The sequence below is a fragment of the Dermacentor albipictus genome, chromosome 2, assembly GCF_038994185.2.
Source record: "Dermacentor albipictus isolate Rhodes 1998 colony chromosome 2, USDA_Dalb.pri_finalv2, whole genome shotgun sequence".
Lineage (NCBI taxonomy): Eukaryota > Metazoa > Arthropoda > Arachnida > Ixodida > Ixodidae > Dermacentor > Dermacentor albipictus.
Genome location: NC_091822.1, coordinates 209,559,825 through 209,579,765, shown reverse-complemented (window position 1 = coordinate 209,579,765; position 19,941 = coordinate 209,559,825). Strand labels below are relative to the sequence as shown.

At 44.4% G+C, this 19,941-nt stretch overlaps 1 protein-coding gene across 9 annotated transcripts in view; it reads left to right on the top strand.

The window, feature by feature from the left end:
• Positions 1–19,089, top strand: part of Der-2 (Derlin 2) — a 70,310-nt gene extending 51,221 nt beyond the window's left edge. For 6 of the 9 annotated variants that reach the window (XM_070534662.1, XM_070534667.1, XM_070534663.1 and 3 more), the window contains 2 exons: positions 10,290–10,390; positions 18,908–19,089. In XM_070534662.1, coding sequence (XP_070390763.1) covers positions 10,290–10,390; positions 18,908–19,065 — 259 coding nt within the window. In that variant the 3' untranslated portion in view covers positions 19,066–19,089. Of the gene's footprint in view, positions 1–10,289; positions 10,391–17,825; positions 17,891–18,907 lie in introns of all 9 variants that reach the window. The other 3 variants (XM_070534666.1, XM_070534665.1, XM_070534661.1) reach the window with 2 other exon arrangements.
• The last annotated feature ends 852 nt before the right edge of the window (positions 19,090–19,941 follow it).

The following is a 19,941-nucleotide window of genomic DNA, read 5'->3' as shown; positions in this document are numbered from 1 at the left end:
TACTCCTTAATGATGCCCGTAAGATTGGCATTCATTGTTTCAACACTAAGGTCTTCTTCCTGAGTTAAAGCTGAATACCTGTTCTGTAGCTTTATCCATAATTCTTGTATTTTCCCGCTTAGCACTAGCTCATTGGTCGACTTCTTATGTACCAGTTTGTTTAGTTCCCTCCTCAAGTCTAGGCTAATTCGAGTTCTTACCATCCTATGGTCACTGCAGCGCACGTTGCCAAGCACATCCACATCTTGTATGATCCCATTTCTAGTCTCGCCATTCGGGCTCCTCCATGTCCACTTTCGGCTGTCCAGCTTGCGGAAGAAGGCATTCATTATCTGTACATTATTTTGTTCTGCAAACTCTACTAATAACTCTCCCCTGTTCTAGTGCCTATGCCATATTCCCCCACTGACTTGTCTCCAGCCTGCTTCTTGCCTACCCTGGCATTGAAGTCGGCTATCAGTATTGTGTATTTTGTTTTCACTTTACCCATCGCCGATTCCACGTCTTCATAGAAGCTTTCGACTTCCTGGTCATCATGACTGGATGTAGGGGTGTAGACCTGTACGACCTTCAATTTGTACCTCTTATTAAATTTCACAAGAAGACCTGCCACCCTCTTGTTAATGCCATAGAATTCCTGTATGTTACCAGCCATGTCCTTATTAATCGGGAATCCGACTCCTAGTTCTCGTCTCTTCGCTAAGCCCTAGTAGCACAGGATGTGCCCGCTGTTTAGCACTATATATGCTTGTTTTGTCTTCTTAACTTCACTGAGCCCTATTATAGCCCATTTACTGCTCTTTAATTCCTCCAATAGCACTGCTAGACTCCCCTCACTAGATAACGTTTTAGCGTTAAACGTTGCCAGGTTCAGATTCCAATGGCGGCCTGTCTGGACCCAGGGATTCTCAGCACCCTCTGCTGCGTGACAGGTCTGACCGCCGCCGTGGTCAGTTGCTTCGCAGCTGCTGGGAACTGAGGGCCGGGGTTTGTTGTATTCATATGGGATGTTGTGGCTGAGTACTGCACCAGGGTGGCCAATCCTGCTCTGGTGAGGGAGTGCGTTACTGGTTCTCGTCACTGGGGTGAGGCCGCACTTGAGGCCTGTTATGCTATTAGTTTATCAACACGCGGATTTTTTTTATCCAGTGGAAAATTGCACAGCACCAGGGTTCGAATCACGGTCCTCTTTCATGCGAGGCGGATGTTCTACCTCTACGCCAGCGCTGCACTTCGTACTATATGCGTACAGACGGCGCCGTAAATATACGGCATCGACCATTTTTGTACTTGTTCACGCTGCCGTATATTTGTGTCATTGACTAAAGGGTTAAATTATTTTTTGAAAAGATTTGCAAAATTTTAATTCCTGCACTCACTAAACAGGGTGTCAGTGGCTTTTATATGATTTAAGGAATGCAATAAGACAAACTTTATTGCTCTGCCTTAACTAGAACTAGAGCTGCAAGATTCCAAAATTAGGCATCAGAAAGAACACTTTAGAGTTTCAAGTTCAATGCCTCACAACTCGCATTCTAGGTAAGGCTGAGCACTGATGTTGGTCTTATTGCATTCCTTGAGTCATACAGAAGCCATTGATAAACTATTTAGCGAAATATAAGGAACAGATATTTTGCAAATCTTTGCAGAAGGTAATTGAATGAAGCTTGCATATAACTTGAACCAAGGGAGTTAATGAATATAGACCTTATATTCAAAATAAGCACATAGCATTACACGTTTGTGCAAGTTTTCGGCACTATACCTCGAATAACAAAGATTTTAAAAAATTTTTGGTCTAAGACCCACATCTCTCCTTAAGTGATCTGTGTTGTAGTGTTCAGTTCATTCCATTGGTTAAGTATGTGCACTGTCTACAGAAAAACCTGCTCAGCAATAAACAATGTCAGTGCACCCACATTGTTGCTCATCTTCACCTTGCTCTTAGTTCTTGCCATGAGCAACAGCCGTGACATGGATTGTGTGGGGTTCTCACACCCGTGCTCTTGGGACAAAGGAATGGCAACACAGTAGTGCAAACAATCACAAGGGCATTTATTGCACCTTTCATAGATCAATGCCTGCTAGGCCAGTTGCTATCCACAAAACATGCCGATGAACGCACGACAAATCTAGAAGTCCGACTCACTGCTACCGAATAGCGAGCGAATATGTTCGCACCCATGCTGGATCCCAACGCCTGGTCGTTTGCGCGTACGGTCACGCGAACGGTGGCGCGTTCGAAGGAGGCCTCGTGAGACGGTCTCACAGAAGCATAGATCGGCGCACGTGCGGAACATCCATGCTGCTTGCTGATCTGCCACCAAAGAGCCCCAGCGTGTTCTCCCTTGCGCCCCCAAGTAACCCCGCCGTGAGGCGGCGTTAGCAGTGCAACACTCGCGCCATCTCTCGCACTGCGCTTCAACCACTCCGACCGCCGCGGGCGCCAGGCCACGCGGCAACGCCGCACTGCAAGAACCAGGAGCTATGCGGGAAAACAAGATATCAGGGGACGCGTGAGAGAGGCGCATCCCCACAATTGTTATAAATTAAAATTAGATTCTGTGGCTTTACATGCTAAAACCGCAATTTAATTAGGGCAGGCATGCATTAGCAGAGGCTTCGGATTAATTTTGACCATCTGAGTTTCTTTAACGTGCACCCAGTGCATGGTACACGAGCATTTTGCATTCCGTCCCCGTCGGAACGCAGGCGTCGTGGCCAGGATTGAACCTGCAACGTTGGACTCGGCAGCGAAATGCCAGTGACTAGGCACACTGACTTACCATGGCAAGCAACGTGGTGCGCTCTCTGAAAGTCAGTAGCACTAGTTCACACAAATTCCTTTTTACAGAGCTTTCTTTCCATTCCGTATAGTTTTTTTGCACATACGGAAACATTGCCTCCTGTGTCAGGTTCGGCTGACTGATCATGGGGTATTTCCACAACTTCACCATTGATTATACGGTGATAGGTGTTTTCGAAGAAAACTGCTTTGAAGTTATGTTTACAAATGATGCAGTTGTGAGTTCTGTGTACTGCCATTTTATATTATGAGCTGATTTCTCCCATCGCAAAGCATCTTTGAAAACTCAAAAGAATTTTTTTTTTACAGTGCACAATTTGTACTGATTTTTTCAGCCGTATGCAAAACACGTCTATGCTTTTGAAGGCATAACGTTGCTAGATCTCACTTCTGCGAAACGCGCGCAACAAAGTAATGATTTCAGTAAACTGTGCACTTCGAAAGTGCTGCCAACATATTGCACGCTGGCACACAGGCTCAATGTGCGCACGGCTGCCGCATTGAAGACCCCAGAGAGTTAGTATACTAACTTTAGAGGAGAACTGGGGGTGAAAAAAGTGCCAAGCATAAAAGTGCCGCCATGTTGCTACCTCTCACTTTTGTAAGGCTAAATATATTCAAAATATGATGCAAAAAATTATGCGCGGCTCTGCTATCGCAAACACCAGAGACTAGCGGAGCTGCGGGAAGGCCAGTAAAATAGTGCGAAACTGCACACTTAGTCTAACCTTTGCTGGGCTTCCCACAGCTCTGCTGGTGTTTGGTGTTCGCGATAGCAGAACCATGCATAATTTTTGTTTCACTGCGAGAAAGGGGACTACCGAAATGAGCATGCTAGTTTTTATCGAGCAATGACATCACACCACCTGTGTCCTCGCTGCGCCGCTCCTTCTCCCCCGCTACGCTCCGACCACCCCCCCGGGTTGCTATGCTGCACGATGCTATTTTTATACTCTGCTTTTACTCTCTCATTGTATCATATCAGTTCAAAGCGCGCCAGCTATCTATAGACACTTCATTGCTCTTTCCCTCTACCTGCACTAACCCCTTCCACCTACTGCTATGAATAACAGCCCGGAATAAACCACGAGATTGATTGTTCTCCTGACACCCTGGCTGTCTGTTCACGGTGTCCCACTCGAGAATGATACATGGTTTCAGAAGTGGGATGAAGCTGACCAGCCACAGCGAAAGGTTCCAGGGCCAGCTGAACGTGAGGACTGACACCATGGAGCACCTAAGGCTGCCTGAATCACTGCAGTTGACAGCTGATGGAGGAAGAAACTGAAAGCTATTTTGCCAGAAGTTCAAGTTTTTTCTTCAAGCCACAGTATGCACCGACAAGCCAAGATTAGAGGCGGTAAAGATGGCGCTACTGCTCAGTGTGGCCGGGGAGGAAGCTTCGGACATTTTCAACAACTTCGTGTTCACCGAGGAAGAAAACAAGGAAGACTACGCCATCGTGATTGCCAAGTTCGAAGACTATTTCGTGGAGCAACAAAACGAAATCCACAAAAAGTATGTCTTTCATTTGCGTCTTCAGGGTGAGGTGAAACCATTTGAACAGTTTTTACATGCCCTAAAAAGACAAGCGCAGCACTGCAACTTCGGTACCATGACAGATGATATGGTATGTGACCAGATGGTGTTTTGAACCAACTCGGCCAATCTCTGAGAGAGGATGCTCAGGGACAAAACCCTGACATTAGGAAAGGTCACCCTTGTGGCAAGGCCCGGTCAACGAACAATTCATTGTTCTCCTGACACCCTGGCTGCCTGTTCTTGGCGTCCCACTTCAGAATGATGCGCTCAGCTCTCCCCCTGCACGCCCCCCTCCCCCCCCCCCAGTTCAGCAAATTTTTATTTCACTGTGACAGAGAGAACCGTTGAAGCAAGCATGCGGGTTTTTATCAGCGAGCAATGACGTCACACCACCCAACGTTATTAGATTACTTAGTAAACTCCGCCGGGATGCGGCGGCAAAATGTGGCCCCCTTTGGTTCCTGTTTGCAATATGGCGCTTCTTGCACCATTGGCCCGGTCGCATCATCATTACGAAGCCTGCATCCTGTGTTAAACACAATTTACACAGGTGATTATGAGTAAGGGGAGTTATTTTCAAGATAGTGAGCAAATGTTATTTCCAGTGCACGACTAGCACATTGTTTTAGCCACTAGAGCGATGCCACACAGCAGAGGTGCAACTGCGATGCCTGAATCTAGCTACTGCTACGTGGGACTCCTATCCATTCAGCTGTTAGTGTTCATTGGGCTCCTGTTCTTTTTCATTCCGTTTTGTATAAAATTGCATGTTAGTGGTGGGCCACGTAAAATACGTATCTGATGCCGCCAAAAATAGGGAAACCTAAAGCTTAGAACCACTCGTTTGTTCCAGAACGCTCACTGTTAGGATATGCATTTATTAAACGCAAGATACTGAGCTACTTCAGGGAAAGCTCGCCATTTTTAAGTCTATAAAATGTGAAAAATGAGGAGAACAACAAAAGTTAAATTGTAAACAATTTATTGAATCAGTGCAATAAACATCAACTGGGAACCACTTTTCAACAGCCCGAGCTACAAGAGACGTGGTTTTTTTGTTTGCTACAGCCAGCTTTTCCTTGCTTTTTAACCTATGGTTAAAATCTAAGGAGAAAAAGTGCATTCTTGTCACTATGACAAAGTCAATATCTGGCATGCGAATGCTGGCATGTGATCTGCATAGCCCAAGCGAGCAAAGCTGCACTGTTCAAGCTGTTCTAGCACCTTCCAAAAGTTTTCACAGGCACCAGCCTCATCCAGTTTGACAGAAACTACATCATTTACAAGTTTCATCACACTCAAAATCTTAGCTGTAGGATGTTTCATGCAGGCTTCCTTGAAACTTCTTTAAGTCGTCAGATATGCATCACAGCCAACAACGGGCACTGGACTGCTTATGTCTTCTAAGCACAGAAGGCATGATTTGCGCTTTTAAAATTTGTGCACAGCATATCCACTTAAGTAGTAGACAATAGCATCATCCACTTCCTATGTGAAGTAGGAGTGATCGCCGTCCTGCTCTCCAGGTTCCCTGGCTGTTTCTGACATCATCTCCAGTAGCTTTTCTTCTATGCGTTCACGCAAGGAGGCATGTTTGGCACAGTGAAACTCTCTCGTCCACCTCAGTGTGTCCTGTATGCTGACAAAGCACGTTCCCCAGTACACCTTGCACACTGCCATGCATAGCAGTCTTTATAGGAGTCTACAAGCTCAGAAGGCGGAATATTTGAGTGAAATTCACCACAGTAAGGTAAGATTCACCCCCTTCTGAATGAACGGACAAGTCTGAAGTGGCACCTGAAAAGTTAGGCTACAAGCAACTTCATCACTTCAACACTCATAAACCAGCACCGATAACGTTGTCACTATCGACGGGATGCTGGTTCAACTTTGCCGTCAAAACATAGTGTGCACCCTGATCCAGTAAGAACACAGTGATGACAAATGTTGACAACAAGGTAACAAGCAAGGACTCCATGGTTAGTTGCAAAGACTTGAGACCTTTCTCCAGCGCATTCTTTTCTGTGACATTCAATATTTCTAAGAAGTCTTTGATGACGTGAAAGAAAGGTAAAAGGTCAGTAAATAAGCATCAACTTGCATGGAAAGGTACTTTGGCTTGCCTGTATTTCCTTTAATGGCTTTTGATGCTTCTCTCAGGTAGCTTTATGTTCTAGGCATCAAACAGGTCATTAAGCAATTTGGTGAATGCTTCTGTTCCCTCAGAACCCCTCATGCCTTCAGCACCGGCTTCTCTGTATATGTGGATGCCAATAGCTGTTCCAAGGCTGAATAGCTGCAAAAAAGTGCATTGATAAATTAGTTTAAAAATAGCCAAAAATAGTAAGCGCTGTTTTTAAGGGTACTACCTGTGTAGCAAGCCGGACGCCCATCTTCTGGAGCTTTTCTGGGGCAACATGTGCTCTAGTCAGTTTTGGCACAACTCTTGTATGTTTGCTTTTTTCTGACTCACACAGTGAAACATAATGTGCAAAGTTGATCTGATGATCTCCAGCCTAAAAGAACCAGTTTTCTGAGCTCTATTACACACAACTTCTTATTGGGAAAATAAATGCGACCGATTTGGGCCGTAAATGCCAGAAATCATTGACAATAATCACATTAAGCACATTCTATTAACGTGCCCAGAGCTAACAGAAAGAACACTTGAGTGAATTATAAGAATAACACATACTGTTACACCCAATTTTAAATTTGGGTGAGAATGGGCTCATTTCACAGAATATTCTTGCACTTTTAGGCAGCACTGGGTTCTTGCACATGAGTGTGATTCAACATTTGTACCAATTATCGGCTTCTTGATTCTGTCCACTCTTGTGACCAGCTTTACTGATTCTCAAACGCTTTTCTAGTCTCTTTTGTCTATGCCCAGGTGTATACCAGTTTTATTATGAGTGTCCCAGCATCATCTTACCTAGACAATTATCTGGCACATGACAGCCCGAGTTGCTTTTGCACTGAAAAATCCGATAAACCAACACAACCAATATTTAAAGATAAAGTGTTGTCGCATGTTGTTTTTACACAGCGCAAAATAATTTCTAAGTTGGAGTATAAGCACATGCACACTATTGTGTAAAAGTCTAAAATCACACAGCCTCCGCTGTGCTCCTGTTCCTTCTTCAATGCCTTGCACTGTGAAGGCTATGGGCTGTTAGGTATGGCCGGATGCCAAGGGCCATACGTCATCCCCTTACCTTCTACTTGGTCAGGCACCGTGGGTGCTACGTCATCCCCTTCCCCTCTACTTGGTCGGGCACCGCGGGTGCTACGTCATCCCCTTACCCTCTACATGGTCGGGCACCGTGGGTGCTACGTCATTCCCTTCCCCTCTATTTGGCCGGACCCCACGGCGCCGAAGAGGTCATTCACCCGACCCTCTCCCCGGATTGGTCGAAAAAAGGATCGACTTCTCTTTCCCGTGCTTGGTATTGCAGGAGGAGGGGCCTTCTCTCTGTGCCTGTCACGTGTCATCGACGGAAGCAAGATCCCACCCACACGATTGTAGAGAGCCTATTTAAGGGGCTCCGAAATGTACTTTTGATATACTTCGTACTTGATACTTCATGCTCTTCTTATTTTCTTTCAACTACCTTTGAATAAACAGTGCAAGTTTCGCACTAGCAAATCCTCGTCTCGCCCTTGCTCGGTCGCCATGGTCTACCGGATGCCTGCAGCTCGCCGACAATGCCACGCTACCCAATAAGGAAAGGTCGGTTGAGCTTCGAAAGGCAGGCGCCGCTACTTCTCGGCAGCAGTATGGTACGCTACCCTGGAGTATGCAAGAGACAGGTCGCTAGCAGTGGGATCGCCTACCAATGCAACAAACTGGTTGCTAACGGTGGGATCGCCCCTGAGGTGCAACAACTGGGTGCTAGCGGTGGGATCGCCCTCCAAACGCAACAAACTGGTGGCCAATGGTGGGATCGCCCCTGAAGCACAACAAACTGGTGGCAGCGATGGGATCGCCCCTGAGGTGCAACAAACTGGTGGCAGCGGTGGGATTCGAACCCACGCCCCCGAAGAGACTGGTAGAGATCCGCACCGATCCCTGAACCATGCAGTTGTTCTCTCGGGAGCTATGAAGCTCGCCATCCCGAGAACTACTCTCAACTGCATCGTCCAGCTGGCATCTCACTTCGGCACGCAGATGTGACTCGACATGGGTGCTCGCGTCTGTCAAGTCCGCAGTATCCTGTACCTTGCTAACGACCTCGCTACCATGAGATGCGACGCACACGCGCGGTAACTGTGCCAATTTGTTCGCAGCTGGCCTAGCTATCTCTACAGTCCACGCTCTTCTTTTTCCTTTAGGCGCTTGTGCTCTTCTTTTTCCTCTAGGTGCTTATGCTCTTCTTTTTCCTCTAGACGCTTACACTCTTCTTTTTCCTCTAGGCGCTTACGCTCTTCTTCTTTCTCTTTAATGCTCTTGAGGCATTCCGTCAGCAAATCGTCGTCTCGCCCTTACACGGTCGCCATGGTCTACCGGATGCCTGCAGCTCGCCGACAACGCCACGCTACCCAATAAGGAAAGGTCGGTCGAGCTCGAAAGGCAGGCGCCGCTACTTCTCGGCAGCAGTACGGTACGCTACCCTGGAATACGTAAGAGACAGGTCGCTAGCAGTGGGATCGCCTACCAATGCAACAAACTGGTTGCTAACGGTGGGATCGCCCCTGAGGTGCAACAGGGCATGCCCACAATGCTCCGCCTTCTAAATTTCATTGTGGCGCGCACTTGAAATTTCATTTTGGATGTTAACGTAGACACCACGGCTTCTGTCTTTGGTGCCTATGACGCGACAAGCACAAGCCAAACGCGGCTGTCCTCAGCGAGCTGCAGTGCGCTTAGCCAGTGGACTTGTGGTGGCACCTTGCGGCGGCCATGGTATCTACGCTCTGTAGCCAACCGCATATGGGAATCCGATTTATTACGAAAGAAAGCATAAGCCTACCTCTTTATCACATCACTCACCACTTTATTACCTTGAAGACCCTCGTTTAGGGGTATTACATAAGGGACGGGCCAACAGATGCAGGTTGCAAATAAGTCTTTATGCAGAACAGTCTGCTGTGACGCTTTCTGCAAAAGTTGATAGGCACATGATGGCTGCAATGTCTCGAGGAAGGCCATTCCAGTCCACTGCTTTACGAAGAAAAAAATGGGGCAGTGAAGGTGGTAGTGCGAGCACATGAGTGTGCAATTTGATACGGATGGGTAGTACTGTGGGAGATGCGTGTTGGTGGGATGATGTAGGGCGCATGATTGAGGAAGCTGTGGAAAAACTTGTGGAGCAGACAGAGGCTGGCGATGCGGTGACATACAGAAAGGTTTGGAAGACCAGTTTCGCGTTTGAGGGATGATACGCTTATGTCATGTGAGTATGAAGAATAGATGAGCCTAGTGGCACGATTTTGCATGGATTCTAATTCGTTAAATGTACCTGGTGCGGACTCCAGATGGGCGCCGCATATTATGGTTTAGATCTGATTAGAAAATTATACGCCAGAATTTTTATGTACTGTGGGGTGTGACGCAAATGACGCTTAAAAAAACAGAGATCTGTTCGCTGATGATATGACCTTGGTGAAATGTGCGCGCCAAAAAAGATAACTGGATAGGGTGATGCCAAAGTACTCCTAGGAGTGGACGTGTTGAACAGTGGAGTTAGAGATTACGTATGAAAAAATCAAAGGATTACGCTGGTGTTGAAATGAAATGAGTTTGCATTTAGTGGGATTAAGCTTCATTAGCCAAAGATTGCACCACTCCTCTGGACGGTTAAGGTCATTTTGGAGCACATTTTGATCAGGAAGGTTAGTAATTGTGCGGTGGATGACGCAATCATTGGCAAACATAAGGATATAGGAAGATGTATGGTTGGGTAAGTCGTTAATATATTGTTACGGTGCATTTGGACAGGACCGTGCAGGCAAGAGGGAGACGAGGAGGAAGGGGTAGACTGTCTCCTGGAGCTGTGACCTTTGTACCAGCCTGCGCCATTACTGCTAACTTTTCCACATGTAAATAGTTCTAAATACATTTGTGCATCGAGCTTCCTCTTCGCAACAATATATTGGGAACAGAAGGGGTGCGAGGACAGACCCTTAGGGGACGCCTGATGTTGCTGAGAAGGAGCTAGAACATTTATTTTTAATAGAGACGAACTGAGAACAGTTAAGAAATTCTGAAATCTATTCGAGAATGTGAAGGTGCAGGTTCAACATCAACACGCTCATCTGCTTGTTAACAACGCCAAGCTTTAGTAAGAGGCGTTTGCGGAGTACTTCGTTGAATGTTTTAGCAAAGTCCAAAAATATTGTACCAGTCTGAAGGTCAAGATTAGAATGTAAGGCATGAATAAATATTGCCAGTTAAGTTTCACAGAATAAAGTTCACGAAAACCATGCTGGAAACAATGAAAAATTGTTTGTGTCCAGGAAGTGCATTATGTGAGAGTAAATGACATATGTTGCATGATTTTGCATGGGACGCTTGTTAGTGAAATGAGGCGGTAGTTTAAGGTTGATTGTTCCCTGATTTGTGGACCGGAACGACCTTTCCCACTTTCCGGTCGTCTGGCAAAATTCCTGTTTCAAGCAACAGTGAGAATAGCATTGAGAAATACACTGCCATAATTTGTTTAGTATTTTTTAAAAGTTTGGAGTTAATTTCGTCTACGCCAGCCAATGACGAAAGTTTAATTTTTTCGGTGAGAGACAAAATGCCAGCAACAGAGAAAGTCATTGGGGCCATCGTTGGTAACGTTGTAGTAGGTGGCGTAGGAAATCTTAAATCAGCTTTTTTAGTAAACACGGATGAGAATGTGATGTTAAACATTTCAGTACAATGAGCGTTGCTCGCCTTCTCGCCATTATCATTCGTAAGTGTAATGTCGTATGTCGGTTGCGGGTTTATGACTTCCCAGAATTTTCTATGGTTACTTGTTAGAATTTTACATAAGCCACTGTGATAAATGTCTCTTTAGCATTTCGAATTTCAATACGAGTATTCTGCAGCATAGTACCTATCCCATGCGCACGCACTTCCATTAAGTTTCGCAATATGAAAGACATTGTTTTTTTTTGTGTTTTTTAAGCTTTGTGAAAGCCATCGTTTGCTTTTATTGGCAAGGAAGTTTATCTTGGAGATAAATTTATTAGCTCAATTATTTCGTCCTTAAAAGATAAGCCACTTATCATTAAGACTTCTGGAATCGAGACTGGATTCAAACTCAGGCAGGAACTGTCTTTGTTTGGGAATCAAGACTGGATTCAAATGCAGGCCGGAGATATCTTAGTTGCTTATTAATTGCATCGTAATTGGCCTTGTACCAACGAATTGTTTTGCTGAAGATGTGGCGTGTTTCGGGGAGGAAATTAAATGTAGTATGAATTACTTTGCGATCACTCATGTCACATAAGTATGCGATAGATTTTAAGTTTTCGGGGTTGTTTGTGTCGGGTCTAAAATGTTCAAAGGTTCAGTAGTAATGCGTGTTGGTTTGGTTACCAGTTGGCTAAGGTTAAAGTTCAGGCAAACGTGGACAAATTTCCTTGCTTCAGTATTTCCCGTGATTGGTGATGTTTGATTCAGCTGCAGTCATTGTTGGGGAAGTTGCCATAGAGGAGAATATTTGCGACGGGGTGTGTATGAGCGAGCTGAGATCACGGGCAGTGTTACTGTATCACTGTTTTGGTTGGAGTATTATCGGGCCGAGTATTACTGTTTCTCGAGTGGAGCACGGCACATTACACATAGTGGTTCAAGTTGTGAAGTAATGCTGCTAAGAGAGCATGATAGCTCTTTGTTAGTCGTCATGAGTACGCCTTCGCCAAGTGAGTTTCTGTAGTCATGACAGAAAATATTAAAAGTTTGGCAAGTCAGTTGGGGCCTCTGTATCTTAAGTGTTGTCAGTTAAGCCTCTTTTCAGTCAATATCAATATGCTGCTGCCAGATGACTGCAATAGATTACACAGGAGCATGTGCTTAGGAAGAAAACTAAGTATGTTAGTATAAAGTACATATAACGAAAAGTTCGATCTAGCATTTGTACGAGGCTGTTGGCGTGCTTGCTGATGGCATACTGATTCCTATGATATGTCTGACAATTCCTGCTGCATTGTCAGAGATGTGTCACGGCAATTCAATGTGCAAGGTCTTGAAACGCAGTGGGAATGGTACAGATTTGCTCCTAATAAAGGTGACGAGCTTCTTTCATGCAGTTCGAACAGAACGAGTGAAATCTTTGCCAATGCTGAGGTTAGTGCCTTCTAGTTTCGGGCTCTTTGAAAGAATAGATTCTTTAGTTTTGAAGGATGAAAGTTTCACTATTATGGGTAATTTGCGGTTAGTAGTGCGTCGTAGCCATATGCGGTGCGCACGCTCTATATCTTTTGGTTCAGTTGTAAGACCAGGGCGTTCATGGCAGTGGTGAATTAATATTCGTTCTGATTGAGCCTATGTTTCCTTGTGATTAGTGTCCAGAACAGTGGCGTAGCCAGAAATTTCGTTTGAGGTGGGGGGGGCTCACATTGCAGTTTGGCCTCCTCCTTAAGAGGAAGCTTTAGCTCAGGTGCTCCTATCTACATACATGTAGAACGAGAATTAGTTTTTCTCGGCAACCACTGCACCAAATTTGACGAGGTTTGTTGCATTTAAAAGAAAAGCTTAAATTCTAGTGACTGTTTGTTTCGAATTTTTTAGTTAGGTTTCAATTCTTTATTAAATATTGGCAAAAATTTCACATTTCCAGAAAGCGAAACTATCAAGTTTAAAACTCTATTTCAACAATTAAAAATGATATCACAAATCTGTGAAGTGCACCTAATAGTTCATCTACAGCGGACACACTTGATATGTTACAAATGAATCTAAAAAAAATTTAGTATTATGGAAATATGGCTTTTGCAGCACCCTTGTGCACAGTGTAACCGTAAGATATAAACTATAAAACATATAAAAAGATATAAAAAGTGGAATTTGTCCGCTTTGATTGTTATAGTAGATGCCGTTTACATAAAGGTGATATCTGTTCTTGATGCGAACCTATTAGTTTGTAAACATCATGCTTCTATTTTTTTTTTCAAACTTTCGAATTTTTCAAAATATAAGCAAAAAATTCACGCCCTAAATCAAAATTCCGCTTCCAACAGGCACTAGAATTCAACTTTCTCTCTCAAATGCAACAAATTTCATAGAAGCGATCCAGGGGTTATCTCAGAAAAGTGTTTCTGCGTTTTACATGTATCTGAATAGATTGCGTCGACATTGGGCCCGAGCTAAAGCTTCCTTTTAAGCAATTTGTTGAGGGATCAAATACATGAATAATAACTGCATTGGCATTGCCAAAGATGCTGCAACGGAATTCTTGAACGCTGCGCACTGTCAGAACAAGTAAAATAGTTAGTTTTCTTTATTAAAGAATATACTCTTATGTGCTGAAAATTGTGCCCAAAGTAATTCATATCAATGCTTCCATGTTTTTGTCTATTCAATAAATAAAGAAAATATCACACCAACTTTAGAACTATATCAGTTCGAAACCAGCAAAGCATACCGTTGATATGAAAAATGTAAAGGTCATGAAATGAACAAGTTGAGGACAAATATGTTAACAAAACTTTGTCATTCAAGAACCTTGTCTACATTCTTGCACACATGCAACGACCAGTGAAAAATCTCAATGGCGCTGTCATTTGCTCCAATGTATTACGCAGGACAAGCTGTCACCGGTCCTGTATCGTGAGTAATTGCACCGAAATTATAGTCGCAACAGAGAGCACGCATAAAAAGCAGGAGTTCTGCAAAAGATACGAGGGTGAATTAAATAAAAGTGATCCAATGCAAATATATGACAAACGGAGTACTTTATTTAAAAGTAGGCTCCACGCGCAATCAGGTATTTGTCCCATTGAATACCGAGTCGCGTGATTCTTGCCTCAAAAAACTCCTTGGGTTGCTGCTCCAAAAAGTCTGCAACTGACTCTTTCACGTCATCGTCCAAAAAGAATCTGGTTGCCTTGTGCTGTTTTTTTTCAGTTGCCGCAAAATGTGGAAGTCGCAAGGCGACAGATCTGAGCTGTATGGCGGATATTGCAGCGTTTCCCACTTTTACTTTGCCAGTTTTATATTAACCACATCAACGACACGGGGACGGCCATTGTCGCGCTACAAAATGACCCAATTCGTCAATTTTCCACGTCGTTTGTTCTTGATTGCGACACGTAGTCGGTCCCGCGTTTCACAATATCAGAAAAAATTGATAGTCCCTCAAGATTAGCAAATTCTATCAGTAATGGCCCCTGACAATTCCAAAAAAAAAGTCAACAACACCTTTCTCGTGGAAATGATGGGCTTTGCTTTCTTGGGGGTGGTGAATGCGAGTGTTTCCACTGTAATCGTTGCCGTCGTGTTTCAGGCTCGTAGTAGTGGCACCATGGTTCGTCCCCGATCACAATTGCAGACAAGAAGTCGTCACCCTCATTGTGATACCGGATCAGATCAGTCAAGGCAGTGCCGAACTTCTCCCTCTTCTGGCGGTGGTTCACAATCTTGGGCATCTATTGCGCGCCCAAGAGCCGATAGCCGAGATGTTCATGAATTGTGGCGTGAATGGAACCCTGACAAATGTTCACACGCTCGGCCAGTTTATCGATGCTTATCCTCCGTTCATGTCTCGTCAGCTCGTCAACCTTTGCAGTTTTGTTGGGGGTGATTGCATGGTGGCTTTGGCCCGGTCTTGGATCGCCTTTGCAACTTTCACGTCCTTCTTTCAACAGTTTGCTCCAACGCTTCAGTGGCCAATGAAATGCAATGTTCAACGTACACGGCAGCTATGCGGTGACTAATTTTTCGGAGAGAAACACCTTCAGCTGTCAGAAAACTCATGACACCACGCTGTTCAACTTCTGGAGCGTCCATTACACCACGCAACTATGTTCAACCAAGTGTATGAGAGCATTAAAGAACAATTATCCTCATACCTACTTGTCACTTTTGTAAATGAGAGATGCCTGTGTGCTATGCACATGCCTCGCAGATAATGAACTGAACCATTATTGCGTGCGGTGGGTAGACACACTTTCATTTGACTGGCCTCGTACATTAAAAATGTGAAGATACAATGGAATATGCAAATGCGAAGATACAGATTGATAAAGGGCAAAAAAATGTCACTGGAAACAAAGATCGCTGCACGTATACACAATACCTCGCAACAAGATATTTAAATATACGTATAAGTCTCCAATAAATCTACGTATCTAAGAAAAAATCGCTGTGTATAATGCATCAAATAAGGCAAATAGGCATGTTGCGCGGAATCCTAAATCCCACCCCCATTCCGTCCACTCCTCCCGATGTATCGCGCGCGACGGAAGGTGGCGCGCTTCCTCCCCGCTTTTCTCCTTTGCGCACACAGGACTGAGCCACCATCGTTGGCCCATCCATGCCACCACCCCCCTACGCTTTCACTCGCACATACAGTATGCGGCGCGTGGTCCCGATGTTATTGCCTTTGGACTTTCTACAGAACATGAGGGTGACGGCAACAGCAGGAATGCGCTCGTAGCGTCCGTATAATTGAATAATATAATAAGAGTATCCGGCAAGTGAAGCATCCCGTGGCCCATTGCTTTCCTTTCCGCAAAAGAAGTAATGAAATCGAACTTTCACCATGCGACAATTCGCTGCGCCACAACGTCTTTCTTTTTTTCTTCTGTGGGGTGGGGCACCGAAATGAAGAAACGCAACGTATATCTACAACCGAATGCCTACTTTGGGCCCCTAATGTGGCTACTGAAGGAATATCTAAGAAAACGTGAGACATTTGGTCCACCGAGAACCATGTGCATACTGCTCAGTGTCCTACACCGGCTAGGCAAGGTTTCCGGAGATGTTGCTCTCAAGGTAACGCGGTGCAATCCGTCAAGTCCCCCCAGTGATGGTGGCGAGTGACCATTGTTCCCTTTTCTCATCTGCTAGCCAGAAAGCATACAAAATTCTGTCAGGCGAAAATCCACTCGGCCAGAGAAAACCGAACGCGCACCGAACTGCGCCGCGCGGTGGTCGGGGCAACATGAGAGAAACGCATGCGCTCTGGCTGGCTCTGGCAGCCCGCGGGTAAAGTATAGCGGGAACTAAAAAATTGAAGAGCCTCAATGTGTCCTCGTGAATAAAAGTCAAAGTAGAAAAAATAAATAAGAACGCAGCTACCTTTGCTGGCTTTAGTGTCTTGACATGGATGCTTTGGAGTAGGTGAAAAAAAAACATTTGACATTTTTTGTGTGAGATGATGGCACAAATGAACCACCCCAACGCTTCGTCTCATCAGACCTCGCTGCGTGCTTTGTCAACTTGTCTGATAGTGTGTTGATTTGGCTTCCGTTATTGTATGTTCCAATGTAAGACTTTAGAAAAGTAAATGCACCTTTGGCGTCCAATATTTATAGTAACATAAAACCCACAAAGTTACGAAATTGAAAATCTAAAGCACAACTTTGGAAATGTCAATGCACCTTTCACATCAAAAGTTTATGAGAACTTTATACCCATAAATTTCGGAATTGACATCGATGCGCTGCGTAGATTCCGCGACCTCCGCAAGATGCCGTGGCGAGCCCGTTCCCCATCAAAACGCCCTTGAAACTTTGTGCCCGGATGGGGCTGCTTGGCGTTATGTGACTCATGGTGCATGGGTGCTGGCGCGAAATCCAGCCCGAGTTCGCAAGGTTCGCACTGAAATGTCTTTTCGAGCGTGAAAAGGACATTCTAGAAAAAATTCAGAATGATTTCCGGCACTGGGGATTGCTTGGGTGGGCGGTGCATCGACTGCACGAAAAAATTTCTGGTAGGAGGGGGGGGGGCGCTGAAGCCCCCCCCTCCCCCCCCCCCTCCCTGGCTACACCCCTGGTCCGGAAGGCCGTAAAATATTAGATTGTTACGCCCGGTATGGTTGTATCCGTTGTATGGTTGTATGGTATCCTTACTTCATATAGGTATTTATTAATTTGCTATCGCAATTGATGCCTTTCAGGTAGAACTACGACATTTTTTGTTGACATTTTTTGTGTTGCAGCAAAATTGCAAGGTATCTTTCAGTTTATTTTTGATATTGTTAAATGTATCTTTTCATCAGGTACATTTTTTCTGTAACAACTGGCACCTACTTTTTTAAACGCTGTGATAGAAAGGCTAAATATATGCATATAGTCACATTTTTATTGTGCTTCTCCTATATAGCTGTGCAATGATACCTGTGGCCACCTTTGTTCAATGCTCAAGTTGCCTGTATGAATATATATTCTAAATAGGAGTGCCATGACTCTTCCAGCTAACCTGGATCGTTTGCACTGAAACATCAGTAGCATATCGCAGTCAGTTTAATGTCATGCCACATTTGTTTGCATTACTTGCCTATATTGTTTATAATAATTATAATGTGCTTATGATTTGCAGTGATGCAACTAAAGAAATATCGGTATTACTGATGCGGCACAGTGGCCCCTCCTGTCCCCACCCAGGCAAGACACGCTATCTGAACAAGCTTGCTTCGCGTTTGCAGTAGCGCTGACAGATGGCACTACCGCTATCATGCAGTGAACTCGCCTTTAGTGGCACAGCTGCAGCTGACAATTACGTCGAATTTATTAGCACATAATAATGGTGAACAACCTCAGTGGCACAACGCATGTTACGAAACGAACTGTTTATTTGGCAGACCTGTGCCCAGCAAAACAAGTAGCACTATCATAGCTTCGAGCACACTCGCTGGTCATTGAAATCTCGTGAGGGTCAAGTGCGTCGGCTTTTATACATGACGCATCGAAGGTTCCAGAGTAATCACTAGTGCTTGCATATCTCCCAGAAAGTACAACACTATTCATGTCATACATACAATCTGATTACAAAGGTTTGGCAAGAACAAACAACAGATAGAATCAGTGATAACATTAGAGTAATTTCCAAATAATGCAAATGTGTCTTGCACTGATCAATAACTTTAGTCTGTCAGAAGGTGAAATGAGGTCCTCGGAAGAAGGATGAAGAACATGGTACAAGCAGCACAAAAATAATAGCAACACAAGGCAGAGAAATGCACAGGACAGGATTTTTCTGTTTTGTATTGCCATTATTTTTGCACTGCTTTTACCGTGAAGATAAACCAACTTGCCCAGTTTTACACTCTATTTAAGGATAACAAGTACATGTGTCCTTATTTGAACAAAGCAGGCACACACATGTAGCATTAGACTAAACCCACTGTGAAATACTACCTTTCATGAAATTTGAGTGCGAATGAGACAGTGCTTGCTGTAAGGGTCATGTATGCCTGGCACTCCTATTCACAGAACATTTCGTTCACTGAATGGCAGATGTTGCTGAGTAGAACACACTCTCCAATTAGAATAATTGCAAAGAAAGCAGGGCCCTACCTTGGTGTGGCAATTAAATGCACTGTATGCTTCTTATCCTAATAATGTGCAGTAGCATACTACGTGAGGCACCAGCTCTCATTTAAGTCTCTCTTCCTCTTGCAGCAAGTACCTGTTTGAATCGCCAGCGACTGACCCTAACTACAACCCACTACCAGAAGACAGGCCAGGTGGATTTGACTGGGGCAACAACTGAGTTGGCAAAAGTGCTTCATTTTCCTTTCTCAAATGTTGATGCCTGCCCAAACCTGGAGAATAAATGAAGATTGTTTTTTTTTTCTTTTAAAGCTGCCATGTTGTCTTCTTTACTGGGGCTGTTCTCACTGTACAAATCAGCATGCTTATGCTGAAATTAGATGTTTAAGGGTCACAAGATGGTTGAAGTTCCTCTTATTTAAAATTTTTGTGGTATCTATTGCCATGCAGCAGGAGAGGAAAGCCACATTTCTTGAAAGCCTGCAACATTTATTTGTGACTGAGGAATACGTGCGCTTCTTGTGTGCATTCAATTCAGGGATATTTAACATGGCTGCAATTGACTTTAATGTATTTGCTGCCCACAAGGTATAACCATTTACATAAAGTGTACTTGTCTGTTAAAGGGACCCTAAAACGGTTTCGTCGATTTTGTACAAACATGCTGAGTCATTAGAGTAGGCCCTTCTGATCATTAATTGGTGCATCTAAGTGCTCCGCGTAAAGTGCGTAATTTATTATAAGGTTTTAAAAATGTACCTCACTGCCGATCGCAGCACACTGCTCGGCGGAATTTTCATCCGCCCCTACCCATATGACGTAAATCACCCAATTGACGTCAGTAGGGCGAGCTATTGATTGGCTGCCCAGGGCGCATCATCAATAATTTTTCCACCTTTATGGTGAAAAAATGATGTTCGTAATAGTTGGAATGTTAGTAAATTTGTTTCTATAAAAAGAAAGTAACAGAAAGAGAATGCACAAGAACTATTTCTTACAACACTTAACAGCTTCTGGCACACAGCAAGCGTCATCTGCTTGTGTTACAACGTGCTCCATTTTTACGAGAGCTCTGCGGTCAGAGTCGGTCTAAGTCTTTTCACAAGCACTATGATTAGACTGTTGCATTGTGGACTGCAAACGTAGCGACTGGCAATATGTCA